The sequence below is a fragment of the Miscanthus floridulus genome, chromosome 8 (assembly GCF_019320115.1).
Source record: "Miscanthus floridulus cultivar M001 chromosome 8, ASM1932011v1, whole genome shotgun sequence".
Taxonomy (NCBI): domain Eukaryota; kingdom Viridiplantae; phylum Streptophyta; class Magnoliopsida; order Poales; family Poaceae; genus Miscanthus; species Miscanthus floridulus.
This window is the reverse complement of record NC_089587.1, coordinates 75399878-75414004: the sequence shown is the minus strand read 5'-3', so window position 1 is coordinate 75414004 and position 14127 is coordinate 75399878. Positions and strand designations below refer to the sequence as shown.

General features: G+C 45.5%; 1 protein-coding gene across 1 annotated transcript; it reads left to right on the top strand.

The window, feature by feature from the left end:
• The first annotated feature begins 7965 nt into the window (after nt 1-7965).
• On the top strand, nt 7966-10730 carry LOC136476720 (14-3-3-like protein GF14-A). Its single transcript, XM_066474655.1, has 4 exons — nt 7966-8658; nt 8819-8941; nt 10123-10239; nt 10405-10730. Exons 1-4 carry the CDS (start codon nt 8173-8175, stop codon nt 10453-10455), a joined length of 777 nt encoding a protein of 258 aa, XP_066330752.1. The 5' UTR covers nt 7966-8172; the 3' UTR covers nt 10456-10730.
• Nucleotides 10731-14127: the final 3397 nt, after the last annotated feature.

Genomic DNA, 14127 nt, shown 5'->3' with positions numbered 1-14127 from the left:
GACCCTTAGTGAACTGATCTGTCAGATTGTTAGACGTGTGAACATAGTCCAATGCTATTACTCCAGAGTTTCTAAATTTTTTGACAGATTTTAGTCGTCTCTTAACATGCCTTGTGGACTTTATGTTATCCTTAGAACTGTTAACCTTCGTAATCATAGTCTGGTTATCACAGTTCATAAAAATAGCTGGTATGGGTTTTTCAACAACTGGTAAATCCATAAGGAGATCATGAAGCCATTCGGCCTCAGAGCCAGCAGTGTCTAATGCTGTGAGTTCTGCTTCTATTGTAGACTTCGTTAAGATAGTCTGCTTGCAAGACTTTCAGGAAACAGCACCACCTCCAAGCGAAAACACATATCCACTTGTGACATAAAGCTCATCAGCATCAGAGATTTAGTTGACATTACAATAGCCTTCCAGCACTTTCGAATATCCGGTATAACGAATACCATAGCTCATGGTGCCTTTTAGATAGCGCATCACTCTCTCAAGAGCACGCCAGTGATCATCTCCCGGGTTTAACACAAACCGGCTCAGCTTGCACACAGCAAATGAGATGTCAGGCCTTGTTGCACTAGCAAAATACATGAGCGAACTAATGATCTGGGAATATCTCAACTGATCCCTTGCTATTTTCTGATTTTTCCTCAATAGCACACTAGGGTCATAAGGTGTAGGAGCAGGTGCACAGTCACTAAACCCAAAGCGACTCAGCACCTTTTCCACATAGTGGGATTGTAATAGAGTTACCCCACCATCACCTTCTCTTAGAAGCTTGATATTAAGAATAACATCAGCCTCTCCCAAATCTTTCATCTCAAAATTATTAGATAAAAATTCCTTCACCTCATCAATCACTTTGAGGCTGGATCCAAAGATCAGTATGTCATCAACATATAAGCATAGAATAACTCCGTCACCCCCACCATACCGATAGTACACACATTTGTCAGCTTCATTCACAACAAAGCCAGCAGATGTTAAAGTTCTATCGAACTTTTCATGCCACTGCTTAGTAGCTTGTTTTAGGCCATATAATGACTTTAATAATTTACACACCTTGCCTTCTTGACTATTTGCTACAAACCCATCCGGCTGATCCATATAGATCTCCTCCTCTAACTCTCCATTTAGGAAAGTTATCTTAACGTCCATTTGATGAACGATGAGACCATAAGAGGCTGCTAGGGAAAGCAAAACTCAAATTGTGGTCAATCGGGCAACCGGTGAATAAGTATCAAAGAAATCTTCACATTTCTTTTGAGTATAACCCTTGGCCATAAGCCTTGCCTTGTACCTCTCGATAGTACCATCAGGCCTAAACTTTTTCTTGAACACCCATTTGCACCCTATAGGCTTGCACCCATAGGGACGATCAACTTTTTCCCAAGTTTCATTAGACATAATAGAATCCATCTCACTCTGTACTACTTCCTTCCATAAGTCAGCATCAGGAGAGGACTATGCCTCTTCAATGATCATTGGTGTGTCATCTACAAGGTACACAATATAGTCATCACTAAAAGACTTTACAGTCCTCTGTCTCTTACTTTTTCTAGTGACTATAGTGTCATCCTCCTCAGGATTTTGCATATAGGGTTTCTCAGTTTGTTCTATCGGAGTAAAATTTTTATGCTCATGGAAAATTATAAATTCATGACCAGTCGTGCTAGGTGCATTTTTATGGGAAACTCATTCTCAAAAAATATAGCATCTCTAGATTCCATGATTGTATCAATAGCCATCTCAGAAACACTAGAATTTATAATTAAAAATCTATAACCCACGCTGTAAATAGCATAACCAAGAAAAACACAATCTACAGTCTTTGGTCCAAGCTTTCGCTTTTTGTTTATTGGCATATTTACCTTTGCCAAACAACCCTAAGTTCACAGGTAAGAGAGATTTAATCTCTTTTTCTCCCATTCCTTGAATGGTGTAATTTCTTTGTTCTTTGTGGGCACTCTATTCAGGACATGACATGTTGTCAATATAGCCTCACCTCACCATTCCTTAGATAGTTCCATAGTCTCTAACATGGCATTAACCAAATTAGTTAGAGTGTGGTTCTTTCTCTCTGCAATCCCATTGAACTGGGGTGAGTATGGTAGCGTCTTCTCATGAATAATTTCATGCACCGTGCAAAAACTCAGAAAATTCATTTGACAAATATTCTCCCCCGCGATCGGACCACAAACGCTTGATTTTCTTCTCAAGTTAATTTTCTACCTCAGCTTTATAGACTTTAAAATAATGCAATGCTTTATCTTTAGTTTTCAATAAATACACGTAGCAAAATCTAGTACAATCATCTATAAATATTATGAAGTGTCGTCTACCGCTTTTAGTCAATTCGCCATTCATTTCGCATAAATCAGAATAAACGAGTTCTAATGGTGTCAAGCTCCTCGTCTCAGCAGCCTTATGAGGCTTGCGTGGTTGCTTCGATTGCACACACACTTGACACTTAGAATCTTTGACTAAGTTAAATTTTATGATTAAATTCAGATTTGCAAGCCACGCGGGATAGCCAAAATTAATGTGACTAAATCGTGAATGCCATATATTTGACTCATCCGAAACATTAACATTGTTCAATACTTTATTACACACATCATCAAGCAAAGATAAACGAAACAAGCATCCTCAATCATAATATTTTCTAACAAATGTTCCATGTCTCGACACAACACACTTATTGGACTCAAGCATAATTTTAAAGCCATCGCGACACATCTGAGAACCGCTAACAAGATTCTTCTTGACGGAGGGGACATGCTGCACGTTCTTTAATAGCACCGTCTTTTCCAAAGTAAACTTCAGAACGACCATACCAGCACTAAGAACACACGCATATAAATTGTTTCCAATCAGCAAGGCTCCAGTCCTACGGGCTGATAGGAAGTAAACAAAGAAACATCAGCACACATACGAATATTAGCACCACTGTCCATCCACCACTCAGGTGAAAGACAAACTAAAAGAACAAAAGGTAAAGAATTACCATACCAAGATGTTTCTCCTCCAGTCTCGCTAATCACTATGTTTGCTGATTTCTTTTCTTACTTATATTTGCGGTCTGGGCACGCACTTGCCCAATGCTCATCACTACCGCAAACAACGCAACCTCCACCTTTCTTGTTATTTTCCTTCTTAAACTGAGCAGTCTGCTTAGGCTTTGCATTGTTGTTCTCTTACATGCTCTTCTTCTTTTTATTATGAGATGCAAATGAGTTTTTCTTCTGCACCATATTGGCAGCGAAAGACTCAACTCCTTTTCTACGGTTGTCCTTTGCTCTCGCCCTCTCCTCAACATCAAGAGATCCAATAAGTTCAGCCTCGCTAAACTCTTGTCTCTTGTGTTTTAGAGAAGTAGCAAAATCCCTCTAAGAAGGTGGCAGCTTAGCGATTATACCGCCGACCACAAACTTGTCGGACAACAAACATGGGAAACATTCTAGTTCCTTTGCTAGCGCCTGTATCTCATGAGCCTGTTCGACTACAGAACGGTTTTCAACCATTTTGTAGTCATACATCTGCTCCATAAGGTACAACTCACTACCAGCATCAGAAACTTCAAACTTTGCCTCAAGTGTATCACATAACTCTTTGCCTGATGTGTAAGATATGTAGTTTTTCTCATACTTAGGATGAAGTGCACTAATCACGGCGTCTCGAAACAGGTTATCGGCAGCTAAGAACTTTTGCTCCTCCTCAGGAGTAAACTATTCAGGCTTCTCCTGCGCGGCGTGATAGCAGTTCATCACAGTCAACCACAATACCATCTTGGCACGCCATATCATAAAATTTTTGCCGTCAAAATTATTTGGCTTCAAAGCAGCAACAAAACCAATAACATAAAATTGTCTAACAATAGGTTATTAAATTGTTAGAGATTTAGACATTTTCATGGTTAATTTAATCCAGAAATATAATATCTGCAGGTTCGTGACGGCATATATGTGCATGTGTATATCTCTAATGAACGTTACAGCATGCAAATATGACATACAGATCGATACAGTAAAAATGCAAAGTGCGGTAATTATAGAGATAAGAATGTACTCAGCGGAGGGTCCCATGCCGAGGGCATCGGAGGCTCCATTCACACTAGTCGACATAGTGCGTTGCTTGAAGTCGTAGACCGCAGTCGATGCAGGAAGATGTTCATAGTGCAGTCCCACGAACATTCACCAGGAAGAAGATGTCTCGCTGTTCCGCAAGCAATCACCGGGAAGAAGACGGGTTCCGAGAGCGATCACCACTAGGAAGAAGACGTACGTGGACGAGCAGTCGCGGATCGCTCCCTAGAAACCTAATCGTCGCTCACCCTATGCAAGGTTCTCAGGCGGATGAGGGTTCCGGAGGCACCTGCTCTCCCGCTACTCCGTGCGCGTAGAGGTACGGGACGGGGAAGCCAGAGAGTTGCTGAGATGTGGTTTCTCTCGGGAGTGGATGCAGAAGGGGAAAGGACTGCCGATATATGGCTGCGACGAGAAGGAAGAAAGGCAACGGAGAATCTCAGGAGACGGAAAGCGGAAGGGACGGTAACTGGTGCAATCAATTCGCCTCCACTATCAAGGAGAGAAACTCCTGTGATTACGTAGATTTAAGTGGCAAAAGACTGGTCAAGCCCGCCCGCTCGCTCGCCGCCCGCCTGCCTCGGCCCACGCCCGGCCGGTGGCAGAGGCGGCGGCGCGCGCGCTTGTGGCACGCGTATGTCCTTTTCTCAGCTTCTCAATTAAGATGAATAATTTCCAACCATATAAGCTGAGTCAACGTTCAGTCAAAATCTCGTATGGTATTAAACCATACAACACTTAATGTTACGTACCATAGAGTTTTATTTGATTTATTAAATATTATACGGGTCAAGCCCATAATATATCCAACAGTTTATTCATCTGACTTTAAGTTTAACTAAATATATATAGAAATATTAATAATTATGATATATTATCATTATATTGGCCATTCAATATACTTTCAATAATTCTATCTAAAGATATAAATGTTGATAATATTTATATATATATAGTAAAACTTAAAAAATTAACTTACTGAGAAGGGAGATGTGTAGTTATTATTTTAAAACAAAGAGGGTAGACTTTTATTGGTTACTTTAGGTTATTGTTTGACGGACTTAGATGCCACAAATGTGCAAGAAAATTAGAAGATGTCTGTCTTTTACAAGAATTTATAGAAATCTATATCTATTTTGTACTGAAGTTTGTTAGAGTTAGGGCACTCCAAACTTATAACATAGGGTAACTTCTGTGTTTATTAATTATGGTGGCAACTAAGCAAAATGGTGATGCGGAAAATTGAGAGAGAGAGAGAGATGAGGAGGAGGAAATGCTCTCTAGATGAGAAACTATATTGATACGGAACAACTCCAATCGGTAGTCGAGGCAGTGGCAAGCAAGCTGCCCCCCTGTCATGATCGTTCATGGCAAGAAGTGGGCGACTCGTGTGGATCAAGTCAGTTTTGCGCGCTGTCCCAATATATGCCATGATGGCAGAAAATCTTCTAGCATGGGCTAGGAAGGAGATACACCATGTTCGTTTGGGCTTGTTTGGCTTATAAGCCGTACTTTTTCAGTCAATGAACAGTATTTTTCTCTCACACCAAATCAGCCAACAGTACTTTCAACTATGGCTTATCAGCCAAACAAGCTCAAACAAACAGGGCGATTGATGCCATTTTGCCAGAAGTTTCTGTGGATAGGTAGTGATGCTTCGGTTAGGGGGAGATGTATGGTGGCCTGGCCAACAGTTTGCAAACCAACACAATTGGGCAGCCTTGGCATCAGCGACCTAAAGCTCCAAGGTTTCGCGCTACAGACCCCGATGGCTGTGGTTGCAAAAGACGGACCAAGACAGGGCGTGGAGCGAGCTGCCGATCAAGACAGCCCCTGAGGTACAGCCATTCTTCCGGGCCTCCACATATACCGCTGTCGGAGATGGACGATTGGCCCTATTCTGGGAAGACCGATGGGTTCATGGAAACTGCATCAGTCGTCTTGCGCCATGTCTGTACCAGCTAGTACCAAGCCACACCAGGCAGCAGCAATCAGTTCAGGAGGCTCTGACCAACAGGCAATGGGTACACGCAATCGCCGGAGGCCTTTCGCAGACAGCTATTGAGGAGTACTTGGAACTATGGACCATCCTGGAACAGATAAATCTCATTGATCAGCCGGACAGGCTCGTATGGCGCTGGTCACCTGATGGCGCTTACTCAACCAAGTCAGCATACATCATGCTCCAATATAATCTAGCGCGGTCAATTTCCATGGTCACCGGTTCATGTGGAAGAGTTGGGCGCCGCGCAGAGTCAAGATCTTCCTTTGGTTGGCTCTGCGACGCAGGCACTGGACGGCGGATCGGCGAGCTCGCCATTGCCTGGAGGCAAGAGACCGCTTCTATCTCTGTGATCAAGCCCCTGAAACAATCGACCACACCATCGCTTCATGTCCGTTCACTCGGGAACTCAGGCACTTCGTCTTGCAAGTGCTTGGCTTCTAGCTCCTGCAAGGAACCCAATCCACAATCAGCTGGTGGCGCAAAATACGTAAGCTTGCTGATGGCCACCATCAAAAGGGCCTCGACTCACTATTTGCGTTTGTTTCTTGGTAGGTGTGGAAGGAACGGAATGCAAGGTGCTTCCGAGGCAGCCCTGTTCGCTTGTATTTTCAGCTATACTTTTTCAACGATGGAACATTATTTTTCTCTAACAACAAATCAACGAACAGTAACTTTTAACTTGTCTTTTCAGCGAAGCGAACATGGTCTGAGCCGGCTATTCTTGTAACATATACTCTATTCTTTTTAAATGCAATGATACGCAAATCTCATACGTATTCGAGAAAAAAAAATATTGATACAGGAACCAAGATATAAAGAAATGTGATACGTAGATAGTGTAGAGAGAAAGACATGCTATTCGATAAAAAAAATATTTGAAAACGACTATCCGTTGAAAATATGGTTTCTAACCTAGCCCCCGGGGGATGTAAGAAAAATTACCAATTTGACCCTTAGCCCCGGTGTTATATTTGGTTATTTACTAAAATCCCCTTTTGGGGGAGAAGGATGGATTGTTAGTGTGGATGATTTAGAAGATATAATTGGGGGACATGTATGGTTGGGTTCCATTTGTGTACTTGGCGGAATTTGGCAATATGACAGTAGACGTGGTTTCTTGCCTTTACGGGAGTTTTTTTTTCTTTTTTGTTACGGGAGTACTCTTAAGAAGAGTAGTGGGAAAGAAGGCTTATCAGTTCACATGACCCGGTAGTAGACCCCGGGCCCTGAACGCGAGAGAAACAGCAGGAGGGTGAAGCAAACATGGGGCAGGGTAGCTGGGCCTGCGGTGGAGGATTGGTCGTCGATGAATGCGCTGTGGCCAACAAGGCAGGCAACCACAGGCCCGCACAGGATCCTGCTCGCTGTTCCTGGGGGCGCACGAAGCCATGTGCCGTGCACCTCACGTGCTCACGGCACGGGCGTGGACGACGGGGTGCGGAAACCGCCCACAGGTAGCCAGCCTAGCCCATGGATGGGTCAGGCAAAGGCAGTTTTTTTTTGTTTTTGTTTTTGAGCACTAGGCAAAGGCAGGTAAGGTTGCGGCTGCTCAAATCGGCCTGGCCTGTTGGGATGGTAATCTAGCCCGCTCCGGTCCAATCAGGACGAAACGGGATAGAGGCCCAATGGAAGTGAAAAATACAAGGGAGCGTTTCGTTTGGGCCGACGCGGAGCGGCCTGGCCCAACATCGCAGCCGCAGCAACCAGGGGGCCGGGCGCCCGGGCCTATGACCAATCGACAACACAAACACAAGGCGCTACGCCAAGCTCTAGCTCCTCCGCTCTCTCTCTCCTCTGTCCTCTTGCTGGCTCGTTCGTTCTTATCTCCAACGCAGCAAAGCCAGCAACGTTTGTGTTTTGTTGTGCTCCAGAAAAGGCAAAAGGCGAAGAGGGGACTGGAGGGAGAACAATTCAAAGCCCCTCGCCGTCGTCGCCTCCGTTTCGCGTTTCCATCCCATCATCCTTCGTTTTAAAACAAACAAAACCGCAGCCGCTCTCCTTCCCCCCCTCTCCCTCCCTCTCCCGTTCCCATCTCCACCCACCCACTCCCCAACCCGCCCGAGCCACACACACACCCCGCACCCATGGCCGCCGCCGCCGGCACCCGGGAGGAGATGGTCTACATGGCGAAGCTAGCGGAGCAGGCGGAGCGGTACGAGGAGATGGTCGACTTCATGGAGAAGGTCGTGGCGGCCGCCGCGTCCTCCGAGCTCACCGTCGAGGAGCGCAACCTGCTCTCCGTCGCCTACAAGAACGTCATCGGCGCGCGCAGGGCGTCCTGGCGCATCGTCTCCTCCATCGAGCACAAGGAGGAGACGCGGGGCGCCGCGGGACACGCCGCCGCCGCCAGAGGCTACCGCGCCCGCGTCGAGGCCGAGCTCTCCGGGATCTGCGCGGGCATCCTCCGCCTCCTCGACGACCGCCTCGTCCCCGCCGCGGCGGCCGTTGATGCTAAGGTCTTCTACCTTAAGATGAAGGGGGATTATCACCGCTACCTCGCCGAGTTCAAGACCGGTGCTGAGCGTAAAGACGCCGCCGACTCCACGCTCGCCGCATACCAGGCCGCGCAGGTGGGTCGTGCTAGTTCACTTCATTGGATTGGATCTCCCTTTCCCTGTTGTCTTCTCTTCTCTTCTCCGTAGCGGTTGCTACCTACCAGTTATTATGCATAGATGGTTGTGGATTCATTGGATCTCTTGTCTCCTCTCCTAAACCCTGCCTAAATTACAGGACATCGCCGTCAAGGAGCTGCCGCCCACGCACCCCATCAGGCTCGGGCTCGCCCTCAACTTCTCCGTCTTCTACTACGAGATCCTCAACTCGCCCGACCGCGCCTGCTCCCTCGCCAAGCAGGTTCTTCCTCACCTCACTTTAATTTCTTCAACAAACGCGCGTAGGTGTAGATCTCAACTCGCTAGTTTGGTTTGCTTGCTCCACACTCTAACTGCTAAGCTAAACCCCCAAGATTTGCAGGACAAGCTGGGATTTCATTCTGTGCATGTGGATGATTGATTTAGCCCGGTTCACCTCCTTTTTAGCACTGTTCAACGCTTTTGCATCCGTAAAAATGTTTGTTCTTGGTTTACAGTCACCTTTGGTTTGGGTGGCGTGTGTTGACTCTTCCGCGCCCCCAATCACCTTGGTCACTGCCCACTGCACCTGCACCCTGTGGTAGTAGCTGCGTATCCGATGCGTCCATGCCGGCCCAAATTGCCGGATGCTTCCAAGATGTGATTGTTAGTTTGTTACTGAGGCCCCGATTGGACTGAAGCCGCTAAATTTTAGCCAGCTAAACCAGCTGCTAAACTTTAGTCACCCTGATTGGTTTGTTGGACTAAAAGAGACAAAAAGAGGCCTTTTAGTTTCTTTTAGTCATGGTGTTTGGCTACAAAGTGACTAAAAGGTGAGGCAGCCTGACTTTTAGTCTAGTTTAGCTCTCCCTTGGTGACTAAACTTTAGCTCCCCTTTTAGTCCTATTTAGTCCATGTGTTTGGGTAAAAAGTGACTAAATGGGCTAAAGTGTAGCAGCCCAAACCAAACACCCCCTAAGTATCTTGCACAGTGTAGTCCCCCACATGCTTGCTACTGGCATGTATGAACTCATTGCATGTGCTGCCTAGCATCAACATGGAGGGCAGCCATGCTGCCTTTAGGGATCCACCGCAACTTGCTATATCTTTAATCAGGAATCTCCCAAAGCAATGGGGCCTGTTTGTTGGGCGCGATCAGCTTGCCCATCTCAGTGGGGGGGGTGGGGGGGGGGGGGGGGGGGGGGGGGGGGGGGGGGGGGTTTGCTCTTTTGGTAGTCCCATGCTGCGATGAGATGAGGCCTTTCTTAAACTTGTCTTGCATCAGAGTTTGTGGCACTGAACTGAATTCTTAGATGCTTGTAAAACCCTTCTTCTCTGATATAGAGATTACCATTCTGTACTTAAAGCTTTGGTGCAAGTAATTGCTAATTAGCCAATATAGGTAGCACATGCTGTTTTATGCAATCCATCATATGATCATATCATATCCCTACTTGGTTCCAGGCCTTCGATGAAGCTATTTCGGAGCTGGATACTCTTGGGGAAGAGTCCTACAAGGATAGCACCCTTATCATGCAGCTTCTTCGTGACAACCTCACCTTGTGGACTTCTGACATGCAGGTACATCAGTAAACCTTACACTTTTTTTAGTGTGTGGTACACTTGGGATTCTTCTCTATTGTCAGTAATGCTAACCTCATCATCATATGAGGATAGCTGACAACAATTCAGAACACTTGGAGTTCTATTGTTAGTAAGTAATGCTTATCATGCTGTACATATCAGGAGGATGGCAGTGATGAAATGAGGGATGCAAGCAAGCCTGACGATGAGTAGTAGCCAGACCATCCAAGTGACTGCCATCTCTGTCTCTTAAGTCTTAACCCTTGGGGTAGTCGTGATGCTTGTACAAGGACCATTTTCGTGTGTCCTTTTATCATCGGGTCTGCTTACCTTTCGTTTTGTTATATTGCTATATTGTGGTCCCCCATGTATCATTTCACCTTGCAACTGGAACCCTGTTACTGTTAGTGTGTGGGAGAGAATAACCTAAGCCCGCTGTTAACTAGTACATGGATTGCCGCCAACTCTTATGAACTAGTATGAGTCTATGATTGAATGGTTATGCATGTTGGATGTGTATCCACCAATATCCTAGTGATGGCTAGGGCTGTGGGTTGTTGTTTAGCTGTGTGTGATTACAATCATGTCCCTTTTGATCTTGGGAAGAGATGGATCGCAGCTGGAGATACAAATAATTGTAATCATGGGTATGGCATGGGAGATGGATTGGGATGTATCATTGCACTATTGAGCTTTTATGCTGGTCTGTAGGCTTTCCAGCCGAAGATATCTGGGAGAGGATTAGGAGAACATGGTCTGTCGACCTCGGCTAGTGGTCGTGACACTCAGATGTGACGTTATGCTGATGGTTTCATTTATCGGCGAGTGATAATTTTACGTTCACTGCAGCTAATCGTTTTGCACGTTTCTGAACAATTAGGTCGCCATTGTGCGTTGTGGTAAACTGGTGACCGCTAAGGCCACCATTATACCCTGTTGCAAGTTGCAACACAAGCTGTTCGTGCTTGCTCAGACAGCCATGTAGCTGTCGATTTTCCGAAAGAAATTCTATGAAAACTGTATCCATATTTGCGCCATGTATACGTGCATGTGGACATGCGGCAGATGGGCGTGGCCGAGTGAACGAGCTTGGCTGGGGCCAAACCTATTTTTGGCAGAGGACCACTCCTTGGCTAGCTTTGGATCGTTTAAGTCCGACACGTGTCAGGCATCCACGCCACGTATGCATGGCGCAGCAGTGGATACAGTATGCATAGAATTTTTTTCCCGATTTTAACTGGTATTACAGTGTTTTGTGCCATACGCAACCAGCCGCTGCTGCTGTGAAAGCCAGACAACTCCTTAGTCTTTTGTTCTTTTTAATCTCGTTCATGAATTTTGAATTGATATATTCCCATATTCTGTGCTATTGCCAATTGGAAAACTTGTGGAGGATTTTTGTTAAAAAAATAATTGACTTGATTTCAAAAGAATCTGCACTGCATTTCTGCAAGGGCCGAACATATTTTTCTCATGGATACCGATGTTGCTGCCATGGTGGAGTGAAGTAGCCATTCCCCGATCAGAGCGTGCGCAATGAGGTGAGATTAAGGTTGAAAACGGATGGAAAAAATAATGTTCCGACCCGTTCCGTTTTCTACTTTCTTCCGTCCATTTTTTTTTGTATTTGTGGGATCCCGTTTTCGTATTTACGGAAACGGAAAATGTTTTTTTTTCGTCCGTTTCCGCGAGATCCCGTTTTATCTAGAATTAACCCGTATTTATTTCGTTTTTCATCCCATTTTCAATATACGTGAGATATGTCTAGAAATTGATATGTTCATAAACCTACTAATCATAAATTATGCATGTTAACACATGGTATACTAGTGAATATTGGACCGATAATTCGTACATGTATATTATTTTGTGACTTTGTTCATGTATACTCAAGAATATTTGATCATGTTATTCTAACTTATTTTTCTGGCTCTCCGTCCGTATTTGCTTGTTTCCGTATTTCTATATATCCCCATCCATTTTTAATTCTGTTTTTTTTTCAAACCCAATCCTGTTTCCGCTAAAAATATAGAAACATAAATGGAAGAGGAGTTTTTCCGCTCGCTTCCGTCCGTTTTCATCCCTAGATGAGATCAGCTGTCTCACTTATTATACGACGTGTGAAAGGGAGAGGGTCGAGGGAAAGATGTCGTGTATGTCGTAAAATAAGTGCACATTTTATATCCCTTCCTAGAAGTCAACGAACCTTAACTTTAAACAAATATATATATATAAATATTAATATTTATGATATCATCAAATAAACATTATTAGATTAATCATACTATATATTTTCATAATAAACCTATTTGGAGATACAAATATCAATAATATTTTTTATAAATCTAGCTAAACTTAGAATTAGTTAACTTCTTAAAATACGAGATGTGCACATATTTTAGGACGGTGAGAGTAGTGTTGGGTTTATAAACTCGGGGTCCCTTATGGACCGACTTCTCATCAAAGGTTCGGCCCAGCAGACAACATTGCGAACGACGCGCAACTCCTGGGCCGGCCCAAATACCTAAACGACAGGCTAGAAGGGCGATCCAATCTCCGACCGGAAGGCCTCGCTAGGCAGAACAAACACTCGCTTTCGACTCCGGCCCGCCTCTCCAACGGAAGGCCTGGCCAAAGAGGAACAGTGCTCGCTTCCAGCTCCGGTCCGCCTCTCCGACCAGAAGGCCTGGCCAAACACCGCTTTTGACTTCGACCCGCATCTCCGACCGAGGATACACCGAACCTCTGCTTACAACTCCTCTCCAACTGGCACAGTCGGAGCCGATTAGGACCAACCGACCGGGGATGCCCGCTTGGTAAGGACCAGGAAACGGACGGAGCAAGTAAAGCAGGACGCTCAAAGTCAACAGCAATACAGAGGACCGTACCCTGTACATCTGCAAGACAGCACCTTGCAATCTTCATGGCATATTAGAACCCAAGCAGTGTTGTGGGCGCCGACATTTTCTCTACAGTGTTGTGGGCGCCATCGACTCCCTTACCAGACAAACATGGTAAGGCTCCCACCACATGCCTCTGGGCATCAGCAGTGTTGCGGGCGCTGGCATTTACCATACCGGACGAACATGGTAAAACCCCCTACGTACCTCTGGGCATCAACAGTATGATAGACACCGACGTCTGTCATACTAGAAGAAGACGACGCAACATCCCACATGTATCTGACATTAACAGTGTTATGGGCGCCTACAATCATCTTGTACCCGACGGCGTGGGCAGCAAGACTTAGCATACATACACACACACTCTCTCTTGTAAGACCATCCTCTTCATCTATAAAATGGGATGCGCTCTCTCCCAACAGTTAGATCTCTCAGTTCACGTACATCGATTCATCCTTTGTAGCTTTAGACACTCTAAAGCTACACAGAGCGCACGCTCAAACACTTAGCATATAACGGAGCTCCCGTCGTTCTCGGCCCTTCGAACCAGAGTTCGACCGGAAGACAAATAAAAGAGGTAGAAGAAAAAGCGGGAGTGGGACGAAGCACCAGCCGGGTTTGCACGCGACAGGATCCTATGATGTACGTATGCAATGTCAGTATGTCGCTCACATGTGGGCCGCATGGCACCTGGGCCGAGTGTTAGACAAAAAGTCACGGACTCACGGTTCGTCGCTACGGTTTTTGCACGAAAATGAGCCACAGTAACAAGAATGCGTTGTCCATGCTCGCCCCTCGCAGCGACTGAGACGGCATGCATGATTGCCTGCTTGCCTCCTGCTGATAACGACAATCCTTCACGCTAAAACTGCTCGGTTCCTTCGCAGGAGCTGCAGGCCAGTGATCTCAACTCAACATGGTGAAACCAGCGGCAAGTGGTGGAAGATGGAGAGACCGGAGCGTTAAAATTTGCCTCTTTTTA

Coding starts and splice junctions, on each gene's coding strand:
- LOC136476720 (XM_066474655.1), top strand. CDS start 8,173: ATGGCCGCCGCCGCCGGCACCCGGGAGGAGATGGTCTACATGGCGAAG. Junction 8,659..8,818: donor CCGCATACCAGGCCGCGCAG/GTGGGTCGTGCT, acceptor CCTAAATTACAG/GACATCGCCGTCAAGGAGCT. Junction 8,942..10,122: donor CCTGCTCCCTCGCCAAGCAG/GTTCTTCCTCAC, acceptor ACTTGGTTCCAG/GCCTTCGATGAAGCTATTTC.